At 38.7% G+C, this 13,599-nt stretch overlaps 1 protein-coding gene across 1 annotated transcript; it reads left to right on the forward strand.

Moving 5' to 3' along the window:
• Positions 1 to 1,733: 1,733 nt before the first annotated feature.
• Positions 1,734 to 11,932, forward strand: LOC116262944 (cyclin-J18; the record flags this gene model as incomplete). The annotated part of the gene is made up of 8 exons (XM_050080163.1): positions 1,734 to 1,831; positions 3,678 to 3,777; positions 4,208 to 4,306; positions 4,532 to 4,549; positions 4,624 to 4,694; positions 5,710 to 5,836; positions 5,942 to 6,002; positions 11,597 to 11,932. Coding segments are annotated over 8 exons (699 nt in total), but the record flags the coding sequence as incomplete, so codon positions are not given.
• Between the last annotated feature and the right edge of the window lie 1,667 nt (positions 11,933 to 13,599).

Here is a 13,599-nt window from a genome sequence, read left to right on the forward strand (position 1 = left end):
ACAACCATACATGGCATGGATGCCCCAAGGGCGAGCAAGCCAAGCCTGAGCTGGCAAAGCCTTGTTAGTAGTGCAGCTCATTTCGCACATTTAGATATCACTGGGATGCTACAAACGAGGGTTGTTGATGCACATCTACGTGAACGTGCCCCGTCAGCAAATTTCACCTAGTTTTCCTCATGAGATGTGTATCAATGGCAAGCTATTCCAAAAGATCTCGGCATCCATTGTACGGTCTAACATGCTGCATCTAGATGTGCCAGTGAATGAGCTTATAACTGGTTCCCGATGTAAGTCTTGTTCGCTTCGATGTAATTTGATTTTCGAGGTTTCTAAAAATTGCACCTAAAAGTCAGGCTATACTTGCAGCCATGGTCAAGTTTTTCGTGAAGTGAACTGAAGTTTTAACTGCAGATGTATCAGTCGTCTACTCGCTTAAATTTGCAAATAGTTAAGATTTACCGTCTAAACAATCTGAAAATTGTACATGAATAGCTTTAAAAGATATAACAACATTTGAAAATCATTTTAAATAAACCCAGTGCTGTTCATTATTGATATTACGCTTAATTCTCTTTTCACTCGTCAAGAACTGCATCTGATTAATGTAAACATATTTTTTAAAAATGCCTAGAGAATCTAAAATGTTAAATTAATGGTGTTGAGTGCAATTAAACAGGCTAGTAAGGAAACAACTTGTACGTGTTCGATGAGGCCCATTAAGGCTCGACTTGTTTTATGACAGCCCTTGGAATGGCAGTAGGTCAGTTGAGCTATAATAATATCCACAACTCCTCTCTCTCGCTCTCTCGGCACACCCGCACACACAACCACCGTGAAAGGGAAACGTCAAGTTGTATATTATGAGAACTTGACACAAATTTTTACAAAATGCCTCAATTTCTGCAAGGATAGTAGCCGATTATTAGGCACTTGTACATTTTCTTACCTTGCCGACACAGGTTTAACGAGCTCAAAGTGTGGAAGCTACTCGACCTAAGCTCAGACAATGCTCTACCCTTTTCCTTTTGCTTTACTAGGCGAGTAAAGAAATCAATCCGGAGTGGAGGGCGTTTAAGAATTTACGTGGAAGATTAGGGGTGGCAGAATTTCCACCTATAATTTCCGAAACAATAACAAATCAATGCCAAAGCTTTTGATCATAATAGAAAAGAGATATGAGTTTCAAAATGTGGGCATATATTTCACTTGTGACGAAACAATATCTTTATGTTCATGTGATTGAGGCATTCCACCATCACAGATGCAAATTATTCAAATCAAACAGCGCTGTAGTTGCATTTAATATTTTATTCAACTTCTCAGAAGGGAAAAAACTAGCGTCGTTTTACTCCCCGAAACTGATTTCCACCCGAAGGATAATAGTAAAGTTGGAGTCCTTTGCTATTGCTGCTAGAAAAAGGTAAGGAGCTTCCCAAGAATATTTGGAATATGAGGTATGTTTTTGGTATTACAGTGAAAATGTGGATGTCTGGAAAAAAAAAATCGGACATGGAGGGAACCAGCCGTGGCCTGTATGTATAATAAACGAGCGGCCTTCCCTCCATTTTTCTTTGTGAGAGTGAAGCTGGTTTTGGTCATGGCGGTCCCGCGGATGGTGCGACGTCGCGTGGTGGATTTCTTCCTCCTCTCTTCCACAGTACTCGTCTGAAACCTCTCTCTCTCTCTCTCTGTCTCTCTGCAACACACCTTTTCTGATGCGTCCATGTTAATGCGGAATTTCCACCACGAAGCATCTCCGCCTCTCTCCGATCGTGAAGTACACCGCGCTTTCGTTGTTCGCCGATCGCTTCCTTTTCTCTTTCCAGAGGCAAGAATCATATGCGTTCCCTCAGCTTTTCTTTCCATGATTCGTTTACCTATTTCTACCTTCGTTCAAATATGCAGCGGGTATCTGAGGTTTTTCCATGACGAATCCCGAGTAGACCTCCTACGTAATAAAAAAAAAAAAAGATGCACCCTAGGAATGCCGATTCATTCGCTGAATTCTTCTTTTTCGTTGTCTCTTTCTGCTCTGTTTGAAACTTTCTTGAATAGATGAGCAATAGGTTTCAACTCACCTTGATTCCTTTTACCATTTTGTTCGTAAAATGCTTTTGTTTATACAAATCAACTTGTATGTTTGATGCTTAAATGACTCCGTTCTTATAAATTTCATTCTCTGTTCGATTAAGTTTTCTCACCTGCAGTTACTGTTTTTATTATTTTCGCCTTGAGGGAGTGAATGATATGACTTGAAATTGCTGAGAAGAAATAAAAGCAATGTGACTGAAGTTTATCTTTAATGACTAATTATTGTTTCTGGAGAACTAAAGTGTGTACGAGTGGATCAAAGCTATAACAAGTAATCGTTTGATGATATTTGAAATATGAAGATTCATACTAGCCGGCTTCATTTCCTGGAATGAGACTGGGGTTTGGCATTTACATGCATTGGGAGATGCATGGGTTCTACCTCGGTGAAATTTGTTGTACTTACCAGCACTTGGCTTTGTGATTAAGACATTTATCATATCTGCATTTATAATTGAGGATGTAAGCAGTAGCTAAATTCTCTTGAAGGGATTAATTGCACTCAGCTGGCATATCCAACTAGAGGCGGTGTAATTTGTTCAATTTTTCGGTTAAACATTTTGAGAGAAAAAAAGAAAATTGTCTCAAATGAAAAGCGTGATGACAGTCAAATATATTGCTATGGTAGAGCTTATTAAAATGTGGCCAATTGGACTAGTGATACTCTTGTTTTTCTCCAAAGGCCTCGAAATATAAAAGGTTTTCTGAGATATTAATCAAGAAAATATTCCTATTCCTACATACATGTTACATCTTCTTGGACCTTCTAAATAAGACTTTAATACATGTCTATATAGATTGCGCCAATGATTCAGATTAATCACTTCACTTCCTCAATAATTGTACCAGATGGTGCTAAGATTGTCACAAAATTCTTCAATTCAGTTTGGATGTAGCATCACTGAATATGATATAACTCGCTATTGGTTTGTCTCTTTCTGATTTATCTACATAATTTGATGGTAGATGTCCTAACTAGCTTATTGATTCAAATTCAAATTCTAGCATAACACTGCATAGTTCAGCAAAATCCTCTATCAGTTAAAAGTTGAATTACCTATCAAATCCAACTGGATCCTTCAGATTTGTTTGGAAAAGTGACTGAAAAATAATCTGCAAAACTTCGCTAGGTGTGAGCAGCCTTTTAGCCATGTGAGGTACTACTGATCATTCGATGATGAGAACTAGCAGCTGTTTCTAGCATATACAAAATTGCATGATTTTATGGTTCAAAATTTAAATGTTTTTCTTGAGATTGCTGAATGCTTTTGTTCTTTGTAAAAGTAACAAAAAATTACTCCGTCCCTTCTTATTATTGTCAGAGCAGGCCACGGTTCATTGGCAGCTGCTGCATGAATTTTATCACATATTTAGCTTATTACATATAGAGGAAAAATTGATTCTTTGAACTTTTTATCTTCACTTTCATAGTTGTGCATATCCTGTCTTTATGTAACTCCTGTGTCCGTCCTATTAAAGGTTTTCGTAGTTATTTTAAATTTTAATTTAATATTCAACTTTATGGCATGTTGTTCATATGTTTTTAGCTTTATTCTTATTTTCTAACTTTTTGAGACTTTCAGGTTAATTGAAGAGAATTACAAAGCAAGCTGGCTTCTGCAACCCATGGATGAGAGTAATTTGCAGCTTTTTGCACTCATCTCTATATGGATTTCCAGCAAGGTACTGTTCTCTTTCTCCACCACAACTGCCAAAACTGTTACATGTTTATAAATGTAGCAGCTGCCACCAACATCCAAAACTATGGCTGTTATTGCTGCTAAATGCTGCCAAGAGTTTGTCTTTCAACACCATGCTTTTGGAAAATGATAATATGGATTATATGCAAGACATCTAAGGCGGTTCACTTTATCAGTATTCTGCAAGGCATCTTGAAGAAATATCAACCTTTATCAAAAGTTACGATCTCTTTGTTAGAACTTGTTTAGGCATTATATAATTTGTGAACTCTGCATTGCATTCATAAACCTAAAATTCTCATTACGCCTGATCCATTTCATAACGTAATTTAATCTTTTCTGTTTGCCTTCCTCCCTCTTTGTTTCTTCTCTAGATCTCAGGTTCTTGTATTTGTTGAATTTGTTGATGTCAGATGCATGATGTTTCTCCACTGTCTGTGAGGACATTGAAGTCTTTGGCAGATGTTATGATCAGTGATCAACATTTCACTGCAAGAGATTTTATTGAAGCAGTAAGTGACTCTTGGTCTATGATTTTGGCTAAAATTTCCAATTCTATCCATCTTATAAATGAAACTTCTTGATTTTACCTTCTCAGGTGTCATTTGTTTATGCCAAAATACTGCTTTCTTCTGTAGATTTTGTTAGAGTCTACTGGTATCTTCTGTCTCGAACTGTTTTTTCTCTATTTATTTAGATTGTTTTCTTTTGGTTTTCCTTTTTCTTGTCTTTTGCAGGAGATGGTGTTTATGAAGGTGATGTATTTGGGAAAAGGTGTGATTTGAGTATATTCTTTGAGCTACTTATCTAAAGGTTTTCCAAGTAGCAGGTGCTGAGGTTTGAGATAGGAGCAGCAAATATTGCATTTTTTTTCCTTGAAGAATTACTTTACCAGTTCAGGTAAGTGTCTGACTTTCTACTTGGAAAATGCACATGACAGATCAACATTAGAAATACCAGGGTTTTAGGACGAAATTCAGTACAAGAATTCTAGAATAAAGTTCAATATCATTTCATTTTTTTCTGTTCGAAGCTTGACATGCTCTATATGATAGAAATCTAGCACCAATATCTGTAACAAAAAAAAAACAGCACTCACGCAGGAAGATAGAGATAGAGAGAGAGAGAGAGAGAGAGAGAGAGAGAGAGAGAGAATGAAAACAAGAAGAAACTGAGGAGAAGAAGCCGTAGCCAAAATGGTTTGCACGGCCTCTATTTATAATCCCATTTCCAGAATTCTAAGAGTCTCCAATCGTAGAATCCTAGGAGATTTCACAAGCTCCAAGGACATTAATTACATCATAGAAACCTAAGAGACTTCACATATTACAAGGATATTAACTACAACATAGAATCCTAGGAGACTTCCCATATAACAAGGATATTAACTACAACATAGAATCCTAGGAGACTCTTCACATGTTACAAGGACATTAAATATCTTAACACATTCTACAAGGAGATGGAATCCTAAGAGACTCCTCTTCAATGTGCTGGTGAAGGATTTATATTTTAACACTATACTCTCTCCACCTTGGAAGTGAGAGTTTGCTTTCTGACAACTAATAAATTTTGTTTAGAAGCTAAGGGAGCTATATGTAAATGAAAATTCATGTGTAGGGTTTTGTCTTCAGCAGGGCAAATTTCTGTCCTTAAGCCTTTGGCTTTCTGGAAAGAACCAGCTATAAGCTTGACATCTCTTGTTCTAGTTTCAGACTGTCCATAGTAAAGCCCTGTTTCTGTTGAGTTGTATTGAAAGTCCTTATTTAAATCAAGCTTTAAGTGTTGCTGTATGACTTTGGCCCTATCAAAGGGCCAAATTAAGTTCTTAGAATGTTTTTGAGGAAGTGCATCAATCAAACATTTTTGACCACTGAATTTGGGCTGTTTCTGAGTCATATCTTTTCCTTGTAAGGGAAATAGCGAAGGTTGGGGATTCTTTGAAACTCTCTGTTTGCATGGACATAATGGATCTTCTTTATGAAGATGAAGGGACTTCACTGCACCATTATTCTCCTCGTTCTCTGGCTGCATCTATCTTGGTATGTTGCTTTCTGATGATATGCCGCCATTTCTTGAACTGGTCTCTACCTTTGGGTTGTACTTGATACTCTTGAGGTATGTTTGTATTGCGTGGAAATTGGAAGATAGCAGCATATGTGTTGACAATCCCACGACAGCCATGGGAGTTTCCTGTATTCCCTTGGGGTAAGAGTTTCATGTATTAATCTTTCTTTCTATTACAGTATTGGTTCATATTCTCCTTCTGGTATCTTTTTGTTTTATGTGATCTCAGTTAAATTATTTGCCATATTGTCTCAACTGATTGTTCCACCATTCTTTTGCAAACTGTGGATTGAGTTTGATCATGAGTTCAGGGAAAAGCATTACTAGGTTGAATTTCAAGGCATTCCTTGCAAGCATGTAAACTTCTTAAATGGCTAAAATTTCTTATGGGAAATATATAGCAGGCTAGCAGCAATAGTTATGTGGAGGCTAGAGTATTTTTACCACGTTCATGATTATCTACCTCAAGTCTTGGCTATATGCTGGGAAGGTATATTCTCGTGATAATATAGATTTATTTACAAGTTTCAATAAAATCTCCATAGCTGAAAAAATATAACAATAAATAGCATAAATTAGTAAGAGAGAAGATATTTACATGATAGAGGACATATTTGCTGGACAAAATGAAGAAATAAGCTAAGGAAATTGTGGATGTTGTGTGTGTGTGTTATTTGATGTTAGGCAGCTTCAACTTTGAGCCCACATTGAATATTGTCCTCGTAAGTGAATTTTCATGCATGATGTATCTAGATTGGCAACCTGATACCTTGTCAATGTGGAAGGAGCAAACGACATCCATTTCAGTTAAAGTCGCCTACCATCTATGCACAAATTAGCTGGTATATATTTGTAAGCCAATGTACATCAGCATTTCAAAGTATTTGACCACCTAGGACATCAAAATGCTATCACATTGGATTTCCTGGTGAAATGCTTTCTGAAACATGTGCATAACCAATAAGTGCATTGAGATCTTGGTTAACTTTTCACAATGTGCCGAAGGTTATATTATGGACTTCCTCGGCGCCATTAGAAGTAGGATTCCTAGCACGTGAAAAGCAGTCAATTTTATCGCAGACTGGTTCCAAGTGCATGGTTTGAGATATCATGAAAAAATGCTAAATATGTGTATTGAATAGCCAGGCATTTTGCTAGTATTTGTTTTTTAGAGTTACCGGATTGCATTTGTTGTCTATTCTAAGTAAATTACAAGAAATAGCAAGGAAGCTATGTCAGATGGGTGGTGCGGAAATTTTCAAAAAAAAAAAAAAAAAAAAGTGGGTGCAGCGAGAACACACACACACACTTACGCACACACATAGACATATATAATTTTGTTATATAATTATTAATTTTTAATAGCCTTATTTATCTATATTCATTTGTCATTATAAACATTTTTATTAGGATTAGTTTAGTCAGGTGCGCATCTAAAATGGTTAGTTTTGGTCTGGTCGGGCTGACCACAAGCCGTGTTGGAGCCGCATCAGCAGCCGTGCTGCTTTGATGTGGGTGTGGCAGTTGATTAGGAGCACCCATATGATATAGCAGTGAAGCAATAAAATTTTGACATTTCCACCTCAGTGGTATGCCGTTGGGGATGCAAATGCATTGTAGTGCCGATTTGCACCTGCTTGTGCCTCTAAATGCATGAGAATTTGCAAAATAAAAGTGTATCAAAAGCTTCTTATTGGTTATAAACTATGTCATATGGATATGTGTGATATGGCTGAGTACCTGTGTCAGTACGTGGGTACAACTGTATTTTAAAACTTAAAAAGTTTTTATCTTTTCTAACTTAATTTGGTTTAAATTTGGATTTTCCCTTCTTTTTTATTTCCCGTTCACATATGTTCTATATTTTCCATCCTTTTTCTTTCATTTTGAAATTTTTTATAGACTATAAAATATATAATGGACATATTTATATGTACGCTATGCCATACCCCCGTATCCATAATTTTCAAAACTAGCGTGCCCATGCCCATACTGCCATTCCCACACTCCGCTCGTACCTGCACCTATGTGATAGATTATAAATGAATAAGTAAAAAGTAGCTCGTCAGGGAAGTGTGAGAAGATGAAAACAGAATTTAAACGTTGAAGAGAGACAAATGGTTACATGCCATCAATGAAGAATCTAATGGCTGCATGGATCATAACCTAGCCAATAAAGAAAAGTATCACTCTCGTTGGCATGTCAACCACGGGTATTTGGGTTGACTATTTATACTTTATTGCTGTAGCATACCATCTGAAGATCTTGTTGAGTTGCTAATGGTGATTAGAGAAGGTTAGAGGAGAGTGGACGTACTTCAATAGGATTTATTTGGAAGATGTGGCAAGAGTGTGTGCTCTATGCCTCCGCGAGAACTGTTGATTTCGAAAACAGTATGTGGGTAAAGTCGATACTTCTTTAAGCATGACATTGGAATGAGAGTAGGATCACAACAACGTTCTCTGCTCTTTGAGTGTGAAATTCATGTTGCCCAGTACCGGGTTTGCCGCTTCAGTTTTTAGAGTTACACCTAAGCTGCCATTCGATCAAGTGTGTGACCCCCATCCGTTCAGAGGTTACTGAATAACATACCTAATTTGTCTGGAGAGCGATGTCAGGTTGGGTGTAGACCCTGATGGGCACACTGACTTACTGAAGGCTTTACCGACCAGAGACCTGCTAATATGTGGATAGTGATGAATTTGCTCTTCCCTGGGGCAATCTCGAAGAAAATAAAGACGACACGACAAACGAGTAGAATTACTGTTGGCTTATTCTTATTTGTTGCGTATTTTGTGTAAAATATGTAGATGAAGGTGTCAAATAGAGATTAGTCATAAGATATTATTGTGGAAGTCAATTTGAAGTAGTATCTGCAAGAAACTGTAGTTATTAGTTCACCAACCCTTCTTCCGCTACAGCCCTCTGTCCCTCAAGGCTCAAGGTTACATGCTTGCTCCAACTGGGTCCATACCTTCGGCCCCTCGATTGAGTTCAAGGGCGCATAGGATTCTTTTCGTAAGGTTGTGGATGACTAAAAGCTCCTTTCAATTCTTGGCCTTGGAGAGCAGATGTGTCTGCTCCCATAGCTGATTGGCCTTGGAGAGCAGATGTTTCTGTTCCCGTAGCTGACGACAACCTCATTAATGCTGCAACTTCCTGGTGGACAAGATAGGAAAGGCAAAAGTGAAGAACTTCATAGATGAATTCTGGAGTTCGGTTATCTTCTGACATGACGAAAAAGATGATTCTGAATTTCCTCTATGACCTGGGAGAGATTACAGAACCTCATAAAGCAAATTGTTGACTTTGCTCTTTAAAAGAAAAAATGTTAGGGGAAACTGCCTTGTCATAAACGTCCAAGATCATAACCCTCAGACCTTCAAGTTTTGACTTGTTTTGGAGCTTGGGGAAACAATTATTCTTATTTCCTGCCCTAATGAAAGTTGGTTGTGCATCTTTCCCCTCTGCTTGCTGGGATAAATTCATAACCTAGAATTCCGTTTGAATTTGGCTATCTCTTTCGGGGTGAAAACTGTTTTCGAATTTTCCCCTCCTTAGTGGGAAAGACGACATCAGGACTTCCTTTTACTGACAATAAAACCACACAAAAAGAAGCTTCCTCGAAATGTAGCATGGACTCATTCATCCATCTGGCAAGCTGCCAATGCCCCTTTGTTACATGACAATGCTAGCCCTGCGATCCCAAAATTTGGAACTCACCAAGATATACCAGCGTCCCATCACAGCAGCAGCTCAGGACATCAGTCTCTTGGGAGAAACCCGTCTTTTCTTTCTAGTGATTTTCCTCTTCTCTAGTTCAATGTGGCATTTTCATGTCCGTTGCGCGCTTGGGCAGGATATGCTTCTATGTTGGTTATTCATTAACACCAACTTACGCTTATAATGTAAAATAATATATACTGAACGGGCGTGAAAAAGCATTATACTGCTCTGTAGAACACGTGCCAATAAATGGTAGCTTGTGGATGATGAGGAACTTATTATTATTATTATTAGTTGGAGGCGGCAGATGGTGTGCAACTATTACCTACCTTGGGTCCTTGTTAGCTTGTCCTTATCCGGTTGTGGAGATTGTTGGTGACGTCCTAACTTCTCTTTTCCAATCGCACTTGATTCTTTGCCACCAACTTTAGATTCCCAACCATAATGCGGCTCTTTTATCAGGCTAAGAGGACCTATCCAGTTTAAGCTAATCGTCATGGAGAAACAAGTTCACCATCCTGCCTCTCCAATCATCAACGGAGAGGGACGCTGCTATGCACTCGAATTGTCCTCATCCTAGAAACCTGTAAAATATGACGAATTCAACTGGGCGGGGTATAAGTGCCCCAAGCAGTTGCTTCTATCGACAGGAGCTATGGGTACCGGACATGACGGGTCCCGCCACCCCCTCTCCTGAGATATTTGGTGTTGTATATGTGAAGAACCACTTCCTTACCCTTGGGTTTTGTTGGGGTCACTTTGATGGTTTGACCTTGATGTTTTTGGAAGAGTCCGATGGAGTGGAGTCTATTTCTGGCCTCTCAATGTCGATTGATGCCGCCCTATGCTTGCAAGTTGGTGAGGGTTCTGCTTGGGGCATTTAAGTTAGAGAGCGTCATGAGTTCGATGAGCTGTCTCTCCTTTGCTGCAAGGTAAAAGTGATGTGAAGACTATCTGGAGGGGCAATGAGGGGAGTAAAAAGTTTTACCCCAGAAGAAACTAGAAAAGGGTACAGCAGACAGACCATTTAAAACTAGGAACCCTTTGCTGCAAGGTTAAAGTGACGTGAAGACTGTTTGGTCGGGCAATGGAGTTGGAAGTTTTACTCGAAGAAACTAGAAAAGACTACAGTAGACAGACCATATTAAACTAGTAAAATTTGACTCATCCCAAGGAAACTGAGTCGTTTTCCCTTCTTGTTCAAAGCTGAAGAACAGGCTCACACCAACCTGCCTTCTTTAGAATTGCACCGAGTGTGGGGGTATGAATCACTATCTCGGAAAATATTGAGATCGTATAGTTAGCGTTTCAACAGCCCTTAAATAATCGCGTGTACTTGGTAACTCCATAATTTTAAGAGGCAACCATTTTGTTGCTAATTTTCTCAAGAAAAAAAAAAATCTAGGCTGTTTCTGAGTTATCGTGGCTGGGTAAATTGTGATAGTAAAATTTGTGGCGCTGGTGGCGTTCCTTCTTTTTCGCTACCGGTAGCATGCCCCTTCAGCAGTGCTTTTATCTAGCCAACTTGGCGTCTATGCTTTGGCATTTTAATCGAAATTAATTGAAAAAGATGCATTAAATACATGAAAAATAAGTCAGCCATATAAAACGACAGTCTTTTAAAAAAACACCAGAATATGAAAAAACATGATAAAAATACATATTATATGCATTTTTTCATGTTTTTTGCATTTTTATTATTTTTATTTATTTTATTTTCTTATGATTTTCAAGATTTTTTAAATGTTTTAAATTTTTTAAAAATTTGCTGAGATTTTCTTGAGATATACAACTTTGCAGTATTATACATGAGAATTTCTTTACCCTATAATACCGTACATGAGCGTCGGTAAATATATTGGCTCCCATGATGAGAAATGAGTCGCTTGGACATGTCAAACCTCCATTTTAAAGCGTTGATGTTTGTCATGCTTTATTCTGGTTATCTCCCCCAAGTGAATGTTGTACATAGAATTGAGATATCAAGCAAGCAAGTGCGCCCTTTCAGTGATGTCCATGGATGCCTACCAACTCGAAGACATCGAGGAGCTCGTGCGTTTCATCCTTCACCATACGTTGAAGCCATGTGAAGATGCAGGCTTTTCGTATGTCAAAGGCGATCACCGTGATTAATCAGAAGCGCTTCTGAAGGGGCTGATGAACCCTAAAGATAACAGGCCTCGAAGGTCTGTTCTCTCCCTTCTTTTTCCCTTCAACAGGGACTTGGTGACAGTTCTGGATGTACAGAAAGCCTTTGGACTAGAGGACCAGAGGTCAAGTTTCTCCATATTGTAGGTCTCATTTAGAAGTCGAGAACTTCGAACGTCTCCGTGACTGGAGGTGAACCGGCTGGATTTTACTTTAGTTTGGTCTCAATCATTTGCTTTTCCTGTACGTTTTTTTAGATTTCCTACTTTGGTTTATCGAGAGAGATAGAGATTGTTTATTTAAAACTTAATGTGCCGGGGTCCCACCTGCCGACAGGGCCATGTATTTTCCTATAGAGAGTTGGGCAGCTATCCCTCACGGGATGGGTCCAGCATCCTGCTGTTGCTGTGCTGGATACCGGCCACCATGATCTGCTCAAGCAGGTCTAAACTTAGGTCCAATTAAAATTTGACACTAGAAGAGAAGCAGACTGAATTTAATACTGCTGAGACCAGTGCTGCAAACAATAGTTTCCATTTCATCTTGCAGACCTAAATGATATGCTCCATCATCTTATATGCATCGGCCTATATCGATTCTGTGTGGGAGGGCAATAAATTAAGTAGAAATGTTTAACATATTTTTTTTTATTAATGTACTAATATATTAAATGATATATGCAGCGGCATCAGCCGATATTCTAAGGAGGCTGTTTACGCGCTCATGGGCACCAAGATATTAATAACGCCGGGGGAGACTACTTGTGGTTAGAAAAGCAGTGTGAGTTGATCGAAAAGGACCTTCAATTGATCCGAAAGAAAATGATTGCAGTGAATGGGAGGGATGCTTCTCATCCTAATATTAGAAGAAAGACAAGGCACGGCAGCTAATAATAGAAATTATAGGAAAAATAGGCAAAATAGAAAGAATGAGGTTTTAAATCACCATCAATGTTGTCATCCTTCTTCAATGAGATGAACAGATGAACCAAGTTTGAATCCCAATCGCTTTCTGGGATCATGTAGAGTGTGAGACCTATGCCCTTCCTTTGGTGGTGGTGCGTTGAGTCTTCACTTCCTCTTCCCTTTCGTGAACCCACACAAGGATCATAAAGTGACTTGGGTCTTGATCTGCAAGTAGGTCTATATTTTGAATTGCTCCATTGGGGAACCCCTTTGTTTCTTTGGGTGAGACATTAAGCCATACTCTTGAACCCAAAGAAAATTTCACTAGAGCAAGGGTGGTGGAGCTCTACCCCATGAAAGGTCAAATGGTTAGAATTAAGCATGTCAATTTCATGGGCCCCATCCAAATCAGAGAGGTAGATTTTATCCAGTATGGCGATGTATTGATCTAGAATGCTAAGCCGAATGCTAGGTTTTTGTTCTTTTCCATCCCTTCCCCGCCAGGAAACAGAGAAATCAGTACGCACCTACTCACTACAAGCTGTCTGAAGTAATGGCTCAACAACTTCTTTCTTTTTCTCTCTAGTTTTTTCCACTCTTCTACATTTGCTTTGCCTACAGCTGTTAGCCTGTAAGTTCTTCCCTTTACTGTTCCAAAAAAAGGGTATCATCGGCTGTGAACTGGGCCAAGGGCCAAGGCTGGATCATTATCTTTATACTTCCTTTGTTTTATTCTTCTGCTTTTCTGTTGGCTTCTTTGACCATCCGTAAAACTGTAACTCTAATGGTCCAACCAACAGATTTGTTCAGTCAAATCATGAACACAGCTAAGCCAAGAGTTCGGCATAGTTTCCATTTCAATTGTACGGACAATCTGGCAAGTTTTCCTTCAATATCTCTCTCATCACCCATTTTTGTATATGCATTTACCATTTCTCTCCCTCCGTATAAGAGGGGC

The sequence above is a fragment of the Nymphaea colorata genome, chromosome 10 (genome assembly GCF_008831285.2).
Source record: "Nymphaea colorata isolate Beijing-Zhang1983 chromosome 10, ASM883128v2, whole genome shotgun sequence".
NCBI classification, from domain to species: Eukaryota; Viridiplantae; Streptophyta; class Magnoliopsida; order Nymphaeales; family Nymphaeaceae; genus Nymphaea; species Nymphaea colorata.